Source organism: Stenella coeruleoalba, assembly GCF_951394435.1.
Source record: "Stenella coeruleoalba genome assembly, chromosome: X".
Lineage (NCBI taxonomy): Eukaryota > Metazoa > Chordata > Mammalia > Artiodactyla > Delphinidae > Stenella > Stenella coeruleoalba.
This window is the reverse complement of record NC_137152.1, coordinates 60,262,114-60,281,770: the sequence shown is the minus strand read 5'-3', so window position 1 is coordinate 60,281,770 and position 19,657 is coordinate 60,262,114. Positions and strand designations below refer to the sequence as shown.

General features: G+C 37.7%; 1 protein-coding gene across 1 annotated transcript in view; it reads right to left on the bottom strand.

Annotated features, from left to right (window-relative positions):
* Nucleotides 1-1,747: 1,747 nt before the first annotated feature.
* ATP7A (ATPase copper transporting alpha) overlaps nt 1,748-19,657 on the bottom strand; it is a 139,595-nt gene continuing 121,685 nt past the window's right edge. The window contains exons 14-23 of the mRNA XM_079910785.1: nt 19,459-19,593; nt 17,242-17,436; nt 15,493-15,675; nt 13,571-13,787; nt 7,980-8,126; nt 6,616-6,758; nt 5,175-5,378; nt 4,537-4,654; nt 3,019-3,121; nt 1,748-2,676 (exon numbers count right to left, since the gene is read on the bottom strand). Coding sequence (XP_079766911.1) covers nt 2,400-2,676; nt 3,019-3,121; nt 4,537-4,654; nt 5,175-5,378; nt 6,616-6,758; nt 7,980-8,126; nt 13,571-13,787; nt 15,493-15,675; nt 17,242-17,436; nt 19,459-19,593 — 1,722 coding nt within the window. The 3' untranslated portion in view covers nt 1,748-2,399. The remainder of the gene's footprint in view (nt 2,677-3,018; nt 3,122-4,536; nt 4,655-5,174; nt 5,379-6,615; nt 6,759-7,979; nt 8,127-13,570; nt 13,788-15,492; nt 15,676-17,241; nt 17,437-19,458; nt 19,594-19,657) is intronic.

The window sequence follows — 19,657 nt, the reverse complement described above, 5'->3', positions numbered from 1 at the left end:
ATTCTTTATAAACAGCATGTTTTCTGTTCCTGTACTAAGGGCTGAAATTACATCCTTGATTTTTCCCAGATTATATAGGCTGCTCTTCTCATTGCCCTATGACATGTGGATCCCTTGGCATGTGAGGCCAAGTGGACAACTCTAACACACACAGAATAATAAAAGTAGTAACTGGCTATGTTCAAGTGCTTCAGAGAGATAGAAGAGTGAAAGTGAGGGGAAGGGGGAGGGGGAGGAAGGGAGGGAGGGAGAGAGAGAGACACAGAGAAAAGTGTTTCTTTTTCAAAAGTCTATATTATACCTTTGCCATATTAGCTATTTCTTCTAGAAGAAACAAGTTGTGGTATGACGGGCCACTGGAATTAAAATAAAAAACAAATATTAAAATTCAAATTGAAAGCATGGAAGATGGCACAGGCATTGGTCTAAAAAAGAGCCTAGACCTACAAACTCATTCATATTTCATTAAAATTGGTTTGCTTTTCTAGATTAATAGCACCTTCATCAAGTTTCAGCTCTGTCTTTAAGATAGCTGAGATAAAAATGAAATCTTTTCCAAATCTGAAAAGTCAGCATGGAATTATGTTGTAAACTTTTTTGAGTGCATATGAAAGAACAAGAGAAAAAGGAAGTTGGAAAGGAGGGAAGAACCCCATCCCCCACTCCCACCTGATTTTAGACTCTGCTCTGTAAAAGCGATTTTTGATATTTATCACTGACCTCAAGGGGAAATAAGAACTAACATTTACTGAGCACAAATCCTATGTGCTAGGAATTGTGCTAGCAGCTTTACATATGACAATGGGAATAGATGTTAGGAATTTACGTATGAGTTTTCTTCACTTACACATTCTGCATCTGAAATCCACCTTGCAGTTAACAAGTTAATTTAAATAGTGATACAAGTACCAGATCTCTGACCAGTGTATTAACTCCCAGGCACTCACAGGGGGATTTCTAAATTTATATGTTGATGAGAACAAGCCCGTGAATATGCCAACCACACTAACTAGCAAGTGCAAATGTTTTAAACTAGAGAAAAATATAGATTTAGCTAAAAGGTATCACAACCTAGGGAAATTCTCATTTCTGTATTACAATTTACTGTATTTCTTGGTAAAAGTGGCTTCGTGTAATAGCATTATTTTAAAGTCATTTTGAGAGATTATCTAAAACAATAAAAGACAATTAAAATCTATTAAATTATAAATATCAGCTAATGTCTTGCATTCTCTCCAGAAAAGGACAAATTTAGTGAATCCAGGTAATTTTATATGACCGGTACATGTTAAACATGGTAGTGTCAATCTTTGGAAAAAAATCAATTGTAGAAGTGGCTCAAAATCTTAAGTTTCTGAACTGAGGCTGATAGATGATACTAAGAACAACTTATAGCTGAACCCAGCAGGAGTGAACTGAAAGCTTGCACAGAGCTAGGGAGTCACTGAAGGAGGAATCTGATATATTTTTTACAACAATGGAAAGGTGGGAAGCAGGGAACCATATAGGTCCTGAAAGTCTTTTGAGCTACAAGATAAAGAAACAAACAAGTTACTGGAAAAGTTGTCAGTTATTTTTGTCAATGAGAAATCACCTACACTTAGCTCACTTGAAAGAACCTAATAAAAGAAAACACATTGGGGCATCTAAGAAAGCGACGGCTTTGTGACCACCTAGAGGGGTGGGATAGGGAGGGTGGGAGGGAGGGAGACGCAAGAGGGAAGAGATATGGGAACATATGTATATGTATAACTGATTCACTTTGTTATAAAGCAGAAACTAACACACCATTGTAAAGCAATTATACTCCAATAAAGCTGTAAAAAAAAAAAAAAAAAAAGAAAGCAACGGCAAAGACAAAGATGCAGGGAGAAGAAGGGGGAAAGAAAGCCTGTAATAAATAGGCCTGTCTATTTTTAAACAGTTTCTACTATTTTGCTTCTAAAACAGGATTCTTTATACAGTGCTTTGAAAGCCATTACTCCCCAATCTAGCAGGGAGGAGGGCTCGAGAATCTCCTCAAGATTATGCGCTCAAATCTTCAAATTTTCAATGATCTTTTCTTGAACTTTTTTTTTTTGGGTCAAATAAAAATTATCTATGACCTTAGCAGCAATTCAGTAATCTTCAGTTGTAGGACTTGTAAACCTCCCTGGTCTACCTTATCTGTTGCTAGTGAAAACAAAAAATACTGGAAATTCATTTTCAATAAAGCTAGGTTCCAAGCTGATGCCCTGAAAAAGATATTTTTGCCATTAGACAAATGCAATTTAAATAGATTCCCTAACATAAGAGCATGAGACCAACATAAAGCCCTGCAATATTTTAAAAAGCTAAGGTGACCATGAATGCTGTGTCAGTGCAGAACAACATCATCTAGCAGCACTCTCTGTGGCCTGTTACAACGCACTGTCGTCATCTTCCCTGCAGTCTCCCACCAGGAGTGAGTGCTTGTCAGGTTCACTAGTACCAACACTGTTCAGTGATCGTTTATCGGACAGCAGTGAGTTTATGGAGGCTCTGCTGTAATTAACAATCCGGTCCAGCAAACCCAGTTTAGGAGAATTTCTTGAGGTATCATCTATTCCAACATGAACACTTATTTCTGAAGGACTTTTCTGTCCCATCTGGCCTCGGGCATGTAGTTCATAATTCTCATAAGTTGGTTTCCTGTAACTGAAAAGATGCAAAAGTATACTAGTTTGAAATAATCAAACGCGAACTATCCGCTTGTTACATTCAAAAATGAAAAGAGATTAACCTGGTTTGAAATGTATAAAGGTGGTCAAAAGGAGTTGTGTGAGGTCACATGATCAGAAATCCTACTTCTGAGAGCCAGTGTACTAGATTTTACCCCACTCAGTGCTTGTGGTTGCTCTGTATATACTACATAAGGTGATAATTATGTAGTTAACATTTATTATTAAGAACAGTTTGGGCTTATCATTGACCAATACAAGAATAAAACCTAGCAAGACTGACTGTGGGTGAGAAGCGTGAGCGAGCTATCATACTTACAGTTTAAGGAGGAGTGAAGAAAGTACTACTGAAACAGATGAAGCAGCCATTGCAGCAGATCCCATCCAGGGCTGCAAAACCAAACCAATGGGCATAAAAACTCCTAGAAAACAATTTTGGATTAGTTAGACCAAACAGTACTAAACAGATTACCACTGTGTTCCTAATACATATATACAAATAATTTCCTTCTTTGATATTTATTCAGCAATTTATCCTCCTGTTGGTAGAGATTTATGTCGTTGCCAATTTTTCACTAATAGAGTGTTGCTGTGAACATTCTTGTACATGCCGCCCTGTGCATGTGCTTGAGAATTTCCCTAGGGTATATACCTAGAGGTGAAACAGCTAGATTATAACATAGGCACACCTTCAACTTTAGGTAGATATTTCTCAGTTGCTCTCCAAAGTGGCTGTACCAGATCACAAACCCTCCAATAGTGTATGAGAGTTCATATTCTACAAACTCATCCACACTTGGTTTTGACAGACATTTTAAAATTTGTGCATATGATGGGGATGAGACAGACTTACTGTACTTGTAATTTTTATGTGCTTATCTGTATTTTTTCTACTTTTTATACAGTGACCGTATATTGCTTGTATAATTTTTTAAAAATAACTTGCTCCATGAATTAATCTCTCTGGACTTTGTTCTTTTACTCTTTGTCTCTCCATCTGTGTGTCCCTGTTGATAAGCAGTTTTGTAATTGTTCTCATGTTATCTCATGTCCTTCTTTGGCTCTAAAACCAGAGAGAACAAGAAGAAAGTGATAACTATTTTTCTTATGTTATTACTAATACTAACATCTACCAAGCCCCTAAGTAATGGGGATGATCGGATGCTTATTAAATAATTCTAAACTGCCTTTTCTTGGTCGTATTCCTTTGTTCAATTTCTCTCTCTGTCTTTCTCACATCTGGTTCCCAAACTTTAAAAAAAACTGTTGGCTATTAGAACATTAAGAAAATTCTCTGCATGCTATAATTACAACAATGAAACAAGACAAAAACCAATACAGACTAAAAAAGATCAGAAAGATGTATACTAAAATACCAACAGTAGTTGTATTCGGGTAGTGAGATTAAAGCTAAATTTATTCTCTTCAGCAAAAACTAAATGAGTAAGCAAATAAGTACGTACGTGTGTGAGAGTATATGGAGAAAAAGATGAAGCAATGTGGCAAAATATTATTAACTGGTGAATTTCGGTGAAGGGCATTTTGTTTTATTGTATCATTTTTCTCCTTGTTTATGTACATTTGAAAATTTCAAAATACAAAGTTGAAGGTAAAAATAAGGTAAAAATAAAATAAACCTATCAGAAGGCTTATACATTCTAGGCCATAATGAACATGCTGAAAATTTAAATTATTGATTTTAATATTACCTCTCACCATACCAGCAGGCTACATACAAAACTGAGCTCAAAACTAATAATAAGAAGACTAAAACTTCCAATACGGTAGGCCTCTAATGACTTCATGAAAAAAGCAATACAAGTTAACTGTCACATACCAGCAGCTATGGGAATTCCAATCAGATTATAAATTAGAGCAAAGACAAAATTTATCCGAATCCTCTTGACTGTCTTCCTTGATAAATCAATACTTGCCACTACATCCAGAAGATCATTCTGAGAACAGAAATATTTGTGATATTAGCAAGAGACTGTAACTTGACCAGTAACTTGTATTTGATACTGTGTATACCGAAGATGATGTGTACCTTACGGTAATATGTGAATTAACTACAAATCTGAGATATTGCTAAAAATTTGAGGCTGTCTTGGAAGGGGGTTTTCAGGAATTTTTCTCAGGGTTCTGAAAATACTTTTAGGGTTGTATGCTGGTACAGGGACTAAATCCCACTAAAATAACCTCAGCAAGTATTTGTTGAAGATAAGAGTATCATACGTATATTCCCAAATCTAATGCTTCACTTTAGAAGCTTGTCATTCTCATTTGCTTCGCTGAAATGAGAAAGTCTGGAAGTAATTACTAAGACTTCTCATACTTCCATCTTGAACTCTCCCAGTCTCAATGGCTAGGAGCATGGGAATTCGAAGGGCACAATCATTTTGTTCAATATACGACACTATCCCTGACCATGTAGAGCAGTCTCACACTCCTCAAAGGTCAGACCATAGGACTTACCCGTATCAAAACCACATCGGCTGCTTCAATGGCTACATCTGTGCCTGTGCCAATGGCAATTCCAACATTAGCCATCGCCAGAGCTGGGGAGTCATTGATTCCATCTCCTACCATTGCTACCCGGTTCCCCTCCTCTTGGAGTTGCTTCACCTTAGCAACCTTGTGGGAAGGTAGAACTTCAGCAAACACCTTAGTAATGCCAACCTACATGGGCAAAAATAAACTCCATTCATTTCAAGAAATATTACTGAGTACCTGAAATATAACTCGGCAATGATGAGCCATCAGTTTCCACCTACCAAATGTCCAAATTGTAAGAGACTAATAATATCCAGGGATAGTAAGGATATGGGGAAATGAGCTCTCTTATATACTGTTGGTGGGTGTGTAAGTTGGTACTGTCTTTTTGGAGGGTACTTGGCAGCATCTATCAAAGTGTGCATGTCATTTGGTTCAGCAATTCCACCCCTAGCTATATTTTGGACATACCTGTACATGTATAAAAATAAGTATGTCCAAGGATGTATATTACTGCCTTATTTGTAAAACAAAATTTTCAAAACCACATAAATTATTTTTTTTATTAGAGGAATGGTTAAGTACATTGTGACGCATCTGTACTATGGAATTCAATGCAATGATGTAGAAAGAATGAAATAAGTTTATATGTTCAGACATGGACAAAGCTCCAAGGCATATATATTGCTATCTGAAAGAAAGCAAACTGCTGAACAAGTTGTACAAAAATGATCCAATTTATGTTCAAAGTACCAGAACTATACATCTGTATATGAACATATAACCATATGAAAAAGTGTAAGGGGGTAGGGCTGGACAGGGAGGCTTGGGAAAATGGTGACTTAAACGTTCTACTTTACAGCCTTCTGTATTTTTTATACAAGAATGTATTTATATATTATCTTTATTATTTAATAGAAGACGGGAGAAGGCATTGCAAAATAGAAAAGCCTAATATGAGAAAAGTTTTAGAGGGAAGGCAAATGTGGGGGTGAGTAGCAGAAGAATGCTATGGAAGATGGTTCTATCAGTGGTATCCAGGATGGACTAGAGAGGAACGTGCGTGGAGCTACTGCTGTACTTTAGGCATGAGAGGATGAGAGCCTGGCTTAGGCTGGTAGCACCGGTGGAGACTATCAGCAACATTTCAAAGGAAGCATCAACAGAAACTGTGTACAATGTCACTCAAGCATCCCATGAACTAAGCAAATAGCTTTTTACTTATAACAGTTCCAGACAAAACCCAAAGTCCTTCCTGCATAGTATGCCAATTTTTCTTTAAGGAACCAGATATGGCTACTCAGGGATAATGAAAATAATAGTTAAATTACTTCTTTAGCAGCTGAAGGCAAGAAAGGAAATGTATGTGAAGAATGAGAAGTTACCACATACTCCCACCCCAACAACTAAGTAAACCCATTACCTGAGAAGCAATAGATCTAGCTGTTTTACTGTTGTCTCCAGTCATCAGAACTACTTCTAAGCCCATAGATTTCAGAATATGGACTGCCAATTCTGCTTCAGGCTTCACTGTATCAGCAATAGCTACCAAGCCGCACAGCTCATCTAATATAGGAGCACCAGAAGATAGAATTTGGAATATGGTGAAAGCAGAATAATATTCTGACTTAAAATTTCAGAAAGAAATGAATTTTGTTAAGTGAAGTTGTTCAGGACTTGGCTTAACTCAAAATATCTCCAAGACCACATAGACTTTATACCACAAACCCTGCAACAAGCCTCCATACTTGGTTGTGAAAATTTCAGAGTGAGGTAGGGCTTACTAATGAAGGTAATGATAGGAAACTGAAGAGACTTTACTGGATACTAAAATACTTATTTTCTTTCTTTAGAGAAGTATTGGCCAATAGCCCCAAACACTTTAGCTAATTTAAAGGCAAATGAAACTGAAAACTCATACTTCACCCTTTTTAAGGTGAAGGGGTGGATGGAAACAAAACTGGCATTTTATACTGGGAAAAAATCACTACAAGTAGCTATTTTAAAAACAAAAATAAATGGTATTTTCTGCTTCTTCCTGGGCCTAAAAAGGCCATAGTAAGATAATGCCTTCATACTTAGCAAGGATTATAAATGTTGACTAATTAATCTCACAGCTAGAAATGTACCCTAAGAAATAATTTAACAAAATACCTAAAACCTCAAAGATGTTTACTGTGGTGTTACTTACAACAATAAAATATTAGGAGTAGCTTAAATTTCCAACAGGGGAATGATTAAGTTAGTCATAGTGTATAAGTATGACAAATGGTGCCACATTAAACTACGATTGGAAATATTTACTATTAAATAAAATAAGACAAAATAAAACAGTATGTGTACAAGGAATTTTAAATTTTTATTCAACTTTGAGGTAAAATTTACATACAATAAAATGCACCCATTTATAAACAGTATATGTACTAATATTGTAATTCTGTGTGATGTGTATGAATATATATCCAGAAATGTCAATTAAAACTGACATTGTGTTTAGATGATGAGATTATGAATATTCTTTTACTTTGCTATAATGTTATTTTTAGGTTTAAAAAAAAATCCTTGATTAGCTTTTTTTAGAACCACAGGCTACGGAGGAAAATAACAAAGCCAGGCAAATGCAAGAGAATTTTAAATTAATCAGTAACAATTATGTATTGCTGACATTTTTACTTTGCATTCAGGCTGCTTTTGAATAACCCTCATAGTTCAGATGTCTCTCAAAAATACACAGAAAACAAGTGAAATCATGACACTGAGTCATAGTGTACTTAAGGAAAACCTTACCATCAACTGCTACCAATACAGCAGTCCGACCTTTTCTCTCATGTTCAGTCATGGAATCGTTTACATCGTTATTAATGACAAGACCATTTCTAATCATCCACTCCCGGTTACCAATAAGAACTTTGTACTGCTGAGCATTAAGAGCATCTGAAGAAAGTACAGAAATGACATTTAGTGAACTTGTTTAATATTTATAACAACCCTTTAGGGACAGTCTTCCTCTCTAATCTTGCACAGTCACTACGTTGGTTTTTTGGTAGAAAACAGCCTACAACAGTGATTTCCAAATGTTCAAGGAACATACTCTGCTCTTCCATGCCTCTGGGCCTTTGCACATGAGGAGTGAGGACCACCTGGAGGTCCTCATCCCCCCTCTTCAAATACCAAACTGCATCATATATATTCTTTAAGAGCCATTTCAAACGTTACTTTCTTGGTGACGCTTTCCATGTGACCCTTCCTTATGATCTTCCATAGGAACTGAATTAAATTAAAAATATTTATTGTGCATCAGTACAACCATCAGTGTTGGACAAGAACACACAACCATACTGATGTCTCATTTTAAACGTGTGACCACTAACTTTAAGTGGGCCCTTAGTGATGCCTGGCTATTCTATTACATTTCCCTAGTCCATTCATTCTCCATTCCTTCTAGATGGCTACTTTATACCTTCTCTTCTCCCATTCTCATACCAGATAATGACTCTGCTTCTTACTTCAGGAAGAAAATAAAAGCAATCAGAAGAGAACTTCCACAAGCTCTTATTGCCACATCTATCCAACTGCCTGTGCCTGTGTACATACTGATCTAGCCTCTCTTCTGCCCCTACTCCTATTTAAGGGCAACTTCTCCACTTGTGTACTAGATCCCCCTCCTTTGCCTATTTTATATTTATTTATTCGGCTGTGCCGGGTCTTAGTTGCAGCACACAGGATCTTCGTTGCAGCACGCAGAATCTTTAGTTGCAGCATGCGGGATCTAGTTCCCTGACCAGGGACCGAGCCCAGGCCCCCTGCATCGGGAGTGCGGAGTCTTAACCACTGGCCCACCAGGGAAGTCCCCCTTTGCCTATTTTAGAACGTCTCTCCAACAATTCTCCCCTCTCTCTCTTGCATAATCATATTTTCTACTTCTGCTGTACATAGTCCTATCTTTAAAAAAGAAAATGAAACAACCCTCTCTTGATCTCATTTACCTCTCTAGCTACTACCCCATTTCTCTGCTTCTGTTCATAGCAAAACTTCTCAAAAGTGTTGTCTCTATCGGCTGCCCTCCAATTCATACCTTCCCATTCTCTTGTGAACCCACTCAAATACAGCTTTTGTCTCTGTTATTCCAAAGAATTGTTCATACAGTACACCAGTGATCATTAATAAATCTAATGGGTAATTCTTCATCCTCATCTTACTTGCCCTATTAGTAGCATTTTAACACAGTTGATCATTCCCGCCTTGAAATACTTTCTTCATTTGGCTTCTAGATCACCACATTCTTATGAGCTACCTCCTCACTCACCACTTCTTCTGTCTTCTTTGCTGATCCTTCCTCATCTCCCTGACCTCTGAATTTGTAGTGTTGCAGGGCTCAGTCCTTAAACCTCTTCAGGTTTAATCTCATTCCCCCTCTATCTACTCTCACTCCTTGATGATTTTTTTTCTTTTGGCCACACCTCGCGGCTTGTGGTAGCTTAGTTCCTCGACCAGGGATGGAACCCAGGCCCATGGCAGTGAAAGCGCCAAGCCCTAACCACTGGACCACAAGGGAATTCCCAACTCCTTGATGATTTTATCCAGTCTCATGGCTTTAAATACCATCTATATCAGCGCTGTCCAACAGAACTTTCTGTGATGATGGAAATGTTGTACATCTGCTCTGTTTAATACAGTAGCCACTAACAACATGAGGCTATTGAGCACTGAAATGTGACTAGTATGGCTGAAGGGCAGAATTTTAAATTAAATTAAATTTTAATTAATTTAAATTTAAATAGTCACACGTAACTAGTGGCTACCATATTGGCCAGCACAGATCTATAAGTGGATGACTCCCAAGTCTACATCTCCAACCCAGTTTGTTTCCTTGGAACTCCAGACTTGTGCAGCCACCTGCCTCCTTGATAGTTCCATTTATACGACATCTCCACTTGAATACCTAACAGGCACTCAAACTTAACATATCAAAAACTGATCTCTTGATCACTTTTCCTCAATATTGCCCCTCCTGTGATCTTCTCCATCTTGTTTAAATGGTAACTCCATCCTTCTAAATTGCTTAGGCCACAAACTTTGGCCTAATTCCCCATTTCCAATCTGTGAGATCTGTCAGCCAGCTCACATCCAGGGGAATTCCCTGGTGGTCCAGTGGTTAGGACTCCAAGCTTCTGTTGCAGGGAGCACGGGTTCGATTCCTGGTCAGGGACTAAAATCCCACAAGACATGTCACGCAGCCAAAAAAAAAAAAAGATATGTCCAGAATTTGACCACTTCTTAATGGCTTCTACTGTTATTATACTGGTCCAAGCCACCATTATCTTTCACCTGGATTATGGCAATAGCCCACTAACTTATCTCCCTGCTTCTGCCCTTCCCCCTACCCCCTGCAACAGTGTATTTTTCCCAGAGCAGCCCAAATAATACTTTTTAAACATTAAGTCAGATTCTGTCATTCCTATGCTCAAAACTCTCCAACGGCTTTCCATCTCAGGGTAAACACCAAAGTCCTTTCAATGTCCTTACCTCATCCCTTACGTCCTTCCCATTCATTTACTCTGTTCTGGCCACTTTGTTCCTTAAACTAGTCAAGCACACTCCTGACTCAAGGCTTTTGTACTTAACATTCCTCCTTCCTGGAATGCTCTCATCACAGATATTCACATAACTTTTTCCCTCCCCCTCCTCAGGTTTCTGCTCAAACACCATCTTCTCAATGAGGCCTACCCTGACCAGCCTATATCAACAGGACCTGCTACTCCCAGCATTCCTTATATCTCTTGCCCTTCTTCATTTTCTTCACAGCACTATCTCCATCAGACAGACTATATTTGCTTATTTATTTGCTCACTGTCTTGTGTTCTCCCACCAGGAATGTAAACTCCATGACATAGGGACTTCGTCTATTCTGCTCACTGCTCATTCTTTAGTGTCTTGAACAGTGCTTAATAAAACCTGTCAGGTGAATGAAATTACTGTGTGTCAGTGTGCTTGATACTGTGAGTTCACAGACAGATAATAAAAAAATCACAGTTTAGTAGAAACAGGCAGGCAAATAAAGAATTCTCATGCAGCGTGCCTAGCACATCTAGAGATTAAGTACAGTTATGACTAAAAAAGAAGAGCAAATATCTCTGCCTATGTATGTCAGTCAGTGAAGGCTTCACTAAAGAGAGATGTGAGCTAAGTCTTCAAAGATGAGAAAATAGCAAATGAGGTGATCTAATGAGCATGAAATGACACGATGTAAGGAGAAACTCTAAGTAGTTCCATATGGACAAAACACAGTGTACGTGGGTGACAGTGGAAAAAGACAAGATGGGTGGTGCAGGCAGGCAGGAGATGTATCATGGGGAACAGATCTTGAACAAAATCCACAGAGACTGGACTCTGTCCTGTCGGAGATGGAGAGCCTGTAAAGCCAGGGTCCTTAACAGATTTCCATGGAGGGGCTTTTGGATACATACAAACGTCCAAAACAGAAGTTTTCTGAGTGGTGGGCATAGCTTTTACCACCTTCCTCCAAAGGTTCATGATTCAAAAATAGGTTATAAACCACTGCAATAAAAGCTATTAGTCAGAAAGTGATATACTCAGGTTTGCATGTTAGAAAAATTACTCAAGCACAGATGGGTAGGGGGGTTCCTGGCACACTTAGGTATGTATAGCATGTTTTTGGTCAGATGGATAGACCAACAGGAAACTCGGGAAACTGGCCTTGGCTGCAGATATGGATTTTAGAGGAGCAGTGGAAACCTACAGGTGGTAGAATAAGTGATAAGCATGAACAAGACTGTACAGAGAGGACTTCCCTGGTGGCGCAGTGGTTGGGAATCTGCCTGCCAATGCAGGGGACATGGGTTCGAGCCGTGGTCCGGGAAGATCCCACAGGCCATGGAGCAACTAAGCCCGTGCGCCATAACTACTGAGCCTGCCCTCTGGAGCCCGCGAGCCACAACTACTGAAGCTCACATGCCTAGAGCCCGTGCTCTGCAGCAAAGAGAAGCCACCGCAATGAGAAGCCTGTGTACCACAACAAAGAGTAGCCCCCTGTTGCTGCAACTAGAGAAAGCCAGTGCACAGCAACGAAGACCCAACACAGCCAAAAAATAAATAAAATTTTTAAAAAAAGACTGTACAGAGAGAGTATGTAAAATGAACAAAAGACAAAGAACAAAACTCTGAGGACACCCAACATGTGAGAGCCAGGAGAAAAGAGGAATCAGAAGAGGATTAGAAAGAACAGCCAGGTAGGTGAGAGGAGAATCTAGAGAAAGCAGGGTCACGGAATCAAGGGAGAAAAACATTTTAGGAAAGAAGAAATGGTCAACATTGTCAAATGCCTTAGCGAGGTCATACAGCAATGAAGACTGAAAAGTGACCACTGGAGGGCTTCCCTGGTGGCGCAGTGGTTGAGAGTCCACCTGCCGATGCAGGGGACACGGGTTCATGCCCCAGTCCGGGAAGATCCCACATGCCGCGGAGCAGCTAGGCTCATGAGCCACCGTTGAGCCTGCGCGTCCGGAGCCTGTGCTCCGCAACAGGAGAGGCCAGAACAGTGAAAGGCCCACTTATCGCAAAAAAAAAAAAAAAAAAAAGACCACTGGAGAGGGGACTAAATGAGATCACCAGTAGACTTAAAACAGTTTCACTAGTATGGATGGGGCAGAAGCCAAACTGTGCAGTGAAGAAGTGAATTCAGCCAGCCTAGACTACTCTTTCTAGAAGCCTGGATATTAAGGAAAAGAAAGGTAGGATAAAATCTAGATGGGAATACAGTGATTTTGATGGAAGAAATGTTTATATGTTTAGGAGAAGGAGCTACGACAGTGTGTTGGAAAAAAAAGAAACAAGGGGACATAACAGAGCATGAGGTTCCTGAGGAATCAAGAGAGGGTGGGATCTAGGGCAAAGATGAGGGGATTCATTAGGCAAGATGAGGGATACTTCTTTCCCTGAAAAAGGAAACATTCTGAGCAAAAAAACCTGAAAGAACACATGTCTGAGAACCTTAAATTTCTGTGTGAAAAATAAGCAGGACAATTTACTTAGGGAACTAGGGGGAAGGCCACAGGAGCTTGTGAAGGATACAAAAGGTTTGGAGCAGCTGTGGTGAGAAATAAAAGAAAGAAAGCTGAACTAAAAGATGGAAGATCAGCTAAGGCTAGACTTTATCACCCTCTACTGTAATCAAGGAGCACAGCTGAAAAATGTTCTTGAGTAACTGAGTAAAATAATTAGAAGGCCTACAGTGAAACTGATTTACGAAAATGAAACCATGACACCAATCTTGTTTCTTATATAACAGTTCAGATTATAAAGTTAGACATCTGTTAATAACTGTCCCATAATTGGTACTACAAAGAAAATTAGCTTACTTGAGAGCTGGGCATCAATAATCATGGAAGATGAAGTTGATGACTGTTCATTACTTGTATCTATTTGAACCAGGGATGCATTTTTAATATTATTTTCCTCTATCTTCCAGTTATCCTTGTGTAGCAAGCCTTCGATATTGGTGACTTTACAGCTAATACCACAGCCTGGCACAACCTGGAAATCTATGCAGGTACCCAAGGTTTCAGTGTCCAGCTCCTAACGGATAGAAACAGAAGGATTTCCTCTGCTGTTCTAATAATCCAAGGTCCTCATTAGCAAGATCAAAGATTACTGCTGGTTAATTCTAAATGTTTAGACACAATCTACATGCCTGGTTAATTCTGAATGTTTAGAATAAAACTATCACTTCTCATTGCCTATTTGACAGTGGGTTTTTGATAAGGACGAAGGAACAGAGCATTGCGTATAATGTTCAAAGTTAGAGGAGAACCTCACAATACTTATTTTAAACCCCACTTTATAAGATTTATACCAACTTTAAGGAAAGAAAATGTGGAAGGTTTATCAATTTTCTCTGTCCTTTCCAGTAGAGAATTACAAGTTACATATTTAATTCTATTTTCAAGTCAGATTTTCTATTCGGTACAGGGAAAAGGGTAACAAAGAACAGGGCCTTCAGTTACCAGAGGGTCTCTCTAGTATGATTCTGTGTCCTTAGTGAGCCAAAGAATTCTGGTGACCATCACTGTTTCCTGTCTCTTTATATCTTCATCCTCTCTGTTATTTGATTTGGGTGTAAAGAAGCCAGGTCAGTAATAGTTAATAGGTAAAAAGGAAAGAACAAATAAAGAAATGGCAACACCAATGGTGAAACTGCCATGTTCTAACTGAAAAACTATGTGAGATAATTTACAAAGAACTTATACAAATCAATGAGAAAAAGGTAAACAATCTTATGAAAAAATAGGCAAAGGATACAAGCAAACAGGGTATAGAAAAAGAAATTCAAATGGCCAATACACATGTGAAAAGATGCTCAACCTTATTCATAATTAAAAAATGCAAAGTAAACCATCAATGAATAAATATTTTTTACTTATTGAATTGGAAAAAATAAACTGTTGGTGAGAATGTGGGGAAATGGGCATTCAACTTCTCGTGAAAATATAAACTGGTACACCTTTTTGTGTGGGTGTTGATAATATTTGTCATTTGAGCATTGGTAATATTCATCAGAATTTAACAGCATGTATCCTTTGATCTAGCAGTTGCATTGATAGGCATTGAACATTAGAGATAAATGTGCAAAAGCTGACAAGGATGTTAACTGTACATGGTAAGGGCCAAAAAACCAATCATACAATAGAATACAATATGGTCATTAAAAACAATGAGGCAGATCTATATGTCCTGATATGGAAAAATCATTTAATAAAGTCTTTTTAAAAGGTACCAAAGATTGGTCATTGTATCACCTTTCTATGTAAAGTTTAAAAAATAATAAATGGTGGTATATGAACTAAAAATGGTTAACAGATGCACACTTTTGTGAATATACTAAAAATTATTGAATTGTAACTTTACAAGGGTGAACTTTATGGTATGTGAATTTTACCTCAATAAAGCTGTTATTTAAAAAGACTGTTAACAGGTTAATACTTGTTAAACTTTGGAGAGAGGAATTATGGAAGGGGGCAGGGAATGAGGTTTTCCTTTTTCGTTATGTAATGCTGAACTATCTGAATTTTCCTACCATAAATATGTATTACTTCTATATTAAGTTTTTAGTTGACTGGGGTTATCTGTGTGGTAGGGTTATAGTTAATTTTTGTTTTTATCTTTATATTTTCCTGCATGAAGAAATTAAGACATACAAAATAAAATGAGAAAACATGAGTCTCTCTAGCTTCATACCAACTATATATATGTAAATCATGAATAAACAAGGGAAAAATTGTACCTGCTTGCAGTATTTGGTTATTGCTGCTCCTAGAGGGTGTTCACTGTTACTTTCAGCAGTTCCCACAATGGCCAGGATCTTATTGCATGACATTCTGTTACTTTCCACTAGAACCTTTACTTGATTCACTACTGGGGTTCCATGGGTTATGGTTCCAGTTTTATCAAATACCACTACCTTTACCTGTAAGAAAATCAAAATACAATGCACCTATATGGCTTGATAATTCTTAGTATCAGCTTTCCAGAAATGAGAAAAAGGTTTACTTTGACAAACACATTACTATCTTGTTTCATAATAAGCTGACCTCTGATTTAATTGGACTAAATAAACTGTCTTTGGGAGAATAAAAAGAAGGGAGAAAAAGGGAAGAAATATCCTTAGTTACACCTAATAGCCCTCCCTTGCAAATGTTCAACGTACTGTGGACATATGTTAAATAACTAGAACTACTTGTTAAGAGTTGACTGTTAATAGGTAATTAAGAGATGCCTCTAGTGCTTCTAGGGAAAGAGAAAGGCTTTCAGTACTAATGAATAGATCTGTAGGGGAAATCTGGGCAGTAGGCAAATGATTATAAGTAAGTAATTAAGTTGAAGTGTGCGCCAGATAAGACCTTCTGGGTTGCTTTGACTTTATTGGGTCTAGATGAGAAGCCTGCCCTGAGAAGAGACAGCTCAGGGAACCAACGAGGGAAACTCAGACCAGGTAGGAAAAAGGAAGAGTCTGGAACTAAAGAACAGTCACCTCACAGTAAACTCGGATAATGAAACTTGAGAAATGAATAGCTTGAGGAACTGAGATGAAAAGAGATATGACAATTAAGTACAAAGCATGATTCTGGATGAAATTAAAAACAGCTATAAAGGATTATGGAGTCAGCTGAGGAAACTGGAATATGGACAACAGATTAAACAAGAGTATTATATCAATATCAACTTCTTGATTTTGATCTTTGTACTGTGGTATGTAAGAGACTGCCCTTGTTCTTAGGAAAGGGGCTTCATATCTGCAGTAAAGGGTATATGGGAGTTCTTTATACTATTCTTTCAACTTTTATTTAAGTTTGAAATCATATCAAAATTTAAAATTACTATAAAAATTAGTAGCCTGTATTCACTGGCTAGATGAGGTTCCAAATCTGTTCTAAGTTGTGTTCTGTGTTTACTACATGCATCTCTTTATAGTTTATATCCTCATAATAAGAACATACTAGAAGGAACATGGTTTTAGTTTAAGTCAAATAGCCTTGATTGAGATTGTGATGGAAATTCTAATAGGAGATCAGGGACAGGATTATATTCCTCAAGTCATAGTTGCAAACTGTCAGCTGGTGGCAGCAAAGGCAGAGGAACAGCAAGCCCTATCTAACGGCGAACAGCACAAACATGGAGCCACACACAAACGGGTTAGAAGCCTGACAGACTTGGGCAAATTGCCTGAGCAAATATCTATGGTGTCTTCCTGCCCTAAAGACCAGTCTAATCTGAGCTGGGATAGGACTCCAGGTTTTCCACACCAGGGTCTACTCTAAAGAGAGTAGGTCTGGAGTAGTTTTAGAAGTCTCATATAACTAAGGCCAATCCAGAGCAGAACCAAACTGACACCTTTCCTACCTCAACCCTCACGACAGTGCCAGAAGAGGCTCAGCTTATGGGCTATGTAGAAATAATTTAAGACTCTATTTTTCAATACGGGTGCTATTGCCAGTTTGAATGAGACAACTCTTAGTTCTGGGGAGTATCTTACCTTATGAGCCATCTCCAATGGCTCACCACCTTTGATTAGTATGCCATTTTGAGCGCCTACTCCTGTACCCACCATCACGGCAGTTGGAGTGGCCAATCCCAGTGAACAGGGGCATGCAATGCACAGAACTGTGATTGAGGCTTGGAAAGCAAAGCGTATTATTGTTTCTGTTCGGGAGATACTTCTGTTGTAGCCCTTGAGAAGAAATGCATGAATTTTGATTACTGATTCAGAGCTGGATAAAACAAAAGGAACAAAGCTTAACTCTATTTAAATAAAACCAAAATTTTGGAGTCACACATAATCCTGCTTAGCTACCAACATATGTTTTAGCTATTAGTAAGAAAACACTTTTTTTCTTTTATGAATATAAGATATTGTTGACATAACTGGTAAACAAGTTACAGTCCTAAAATCAAGATTTCAATTTTGCTGATTCCAGAGTTACAAACTATGGAGTGAATATAAGGAACATAATAAAAGTCAACTCCCCCCCCATATTGAGAGAATAAGTGTTTTATTAGGGACTTTCAAATATAGCTGCAAACATACGACCCAATTCTCAACATATTTGATCCTGAACAAAAATAATTCTGTACTTCTGTATACTAACACCATAAAGCTGTCTTTCACACTATTCTTTAAAGACAATGAAAAAAATCACCCAGTTTGCAAAGGTTGCTTCACCACATTTCAATAAAATTCTTTTGGACAAAACAACGTGAACTGAGTATATCTGGTAGTATAGCTCTTAGTGACATTGAGTATTTGCTTCTGTGGTTAAGTATGATCGATAGTATTAGGAGAAATCTCCTAAGGACTCCCTGAACTCATGAGAAAAATTCCTGAAGGAGACACGTTCCAAAATACTTCCCAGCAATCCTCTTGTTCAATGAGTACTCAACCAATATGAATCATTTAAAGAAACTTTTTAATATTATACTAATGACCATATCATGTAATAGATACATAGATGTTATGATTCTACCTGTTCTTTAATTGAAGGGAAAAACAGCATGAAACAGTGTACAGCATGGCATTTTTAAAAGAAACACAACAAAGTAAGACTTTCTTAGTAATAATGGTTTTACAGTGCTATGTTCTTACTAAGTTCTCAAATACTTAAACTAAGTGATCATCTAAGAGTTATATATATAGAGAGAGACAGAGTTGGAAGGGATTTTCATAGACATCTAAGCTTATGCTTTCATATATGTCGTAAGTGTATGTTTTCACCTACACTAATTCCAACCCTGAAATTTAGGTATTATTATCACTATATTACAGATCACAAAACTGAAGATAAGAGAAATTCAGTGACTTAAAGGTTTTATCTCTAACATGAGGTACAGTCCAGCTCTACTTTACCACTTTATGACACCATACGTTAGAGAACATCATAGAACTAGAGAAAAGCAGACACTAATATTATATTTATAAAGCACTTAATAAATTACAAAGTGTGTCTAATATATATCATCTTATCTAACTTTTACAACTGCAAGTTATGTTGGATGAGCATTATTAAAATCTCACTTGAGAGGTGAGGAAACCGAAGCTCAAAGAGAAATCAAGTTGACCTAAGATCACACTGATGGTATGTGGCAGAGCTGAGATCCCAAGATTTTCCTCAATATATCCATTGTCCTTTATGAAAGCAAAATCATGCTGGGACTCAGACTAAGTATAAAATGTGAAAGGTCACTATAGGCATACCTCGGAGATATTGTGGGTTCAGTTCTAGACCACCAAAATAAAGTGAGTCACAAGAATTCTTTGGTTTCCCAATGAATGTAAAAGTTATGTTTACACTATACCGTAGTCTACTAAATGTGCAACATCATTATGTCTCAAGAAACATGTACATACCTTAATTAAAAAATAATGCTGTTGGAAAAATGGCGTCGATAGACTTGCTCGACGCAGAGTTGCCACAAACCTTCAATTTGTAAAAAACACAATATCTGCAAAGCACGATAAAGCAAAGTGCAATAAAACGAGGTATGCCTGTACTTGCTTTTGGAAAATCACAAGTCATAATGAAAAAAACCTTTTATGTTTTCTTTTATATTTACAGAAATGCAAATGTTATTCTTATCACCCTCTCACTCCAGTCTGTTAAAGATACCAGTAATTATTAGTTATTTTCCAATTACTTACTTATGCAAAAGATTCACACAGTTTTACATATGAAAAAAGGTGTTATAAGTCACTCACAGGAAAGTAGGTTTCCACGATTTCAAAATTCAGAAATCCAATTATAATCCAAACCAAAAGGGTAGCAATGGAAACAATGACAATAAAAGGAACAAAGTAGCCACTGAGTTTGTCTGCAAACTGCTGGATAGGAGCCTAGAATTAAAAAAAAAAAATAACGATATGTATATCAAAGTCTCCTTTTTTGATAATGAATACA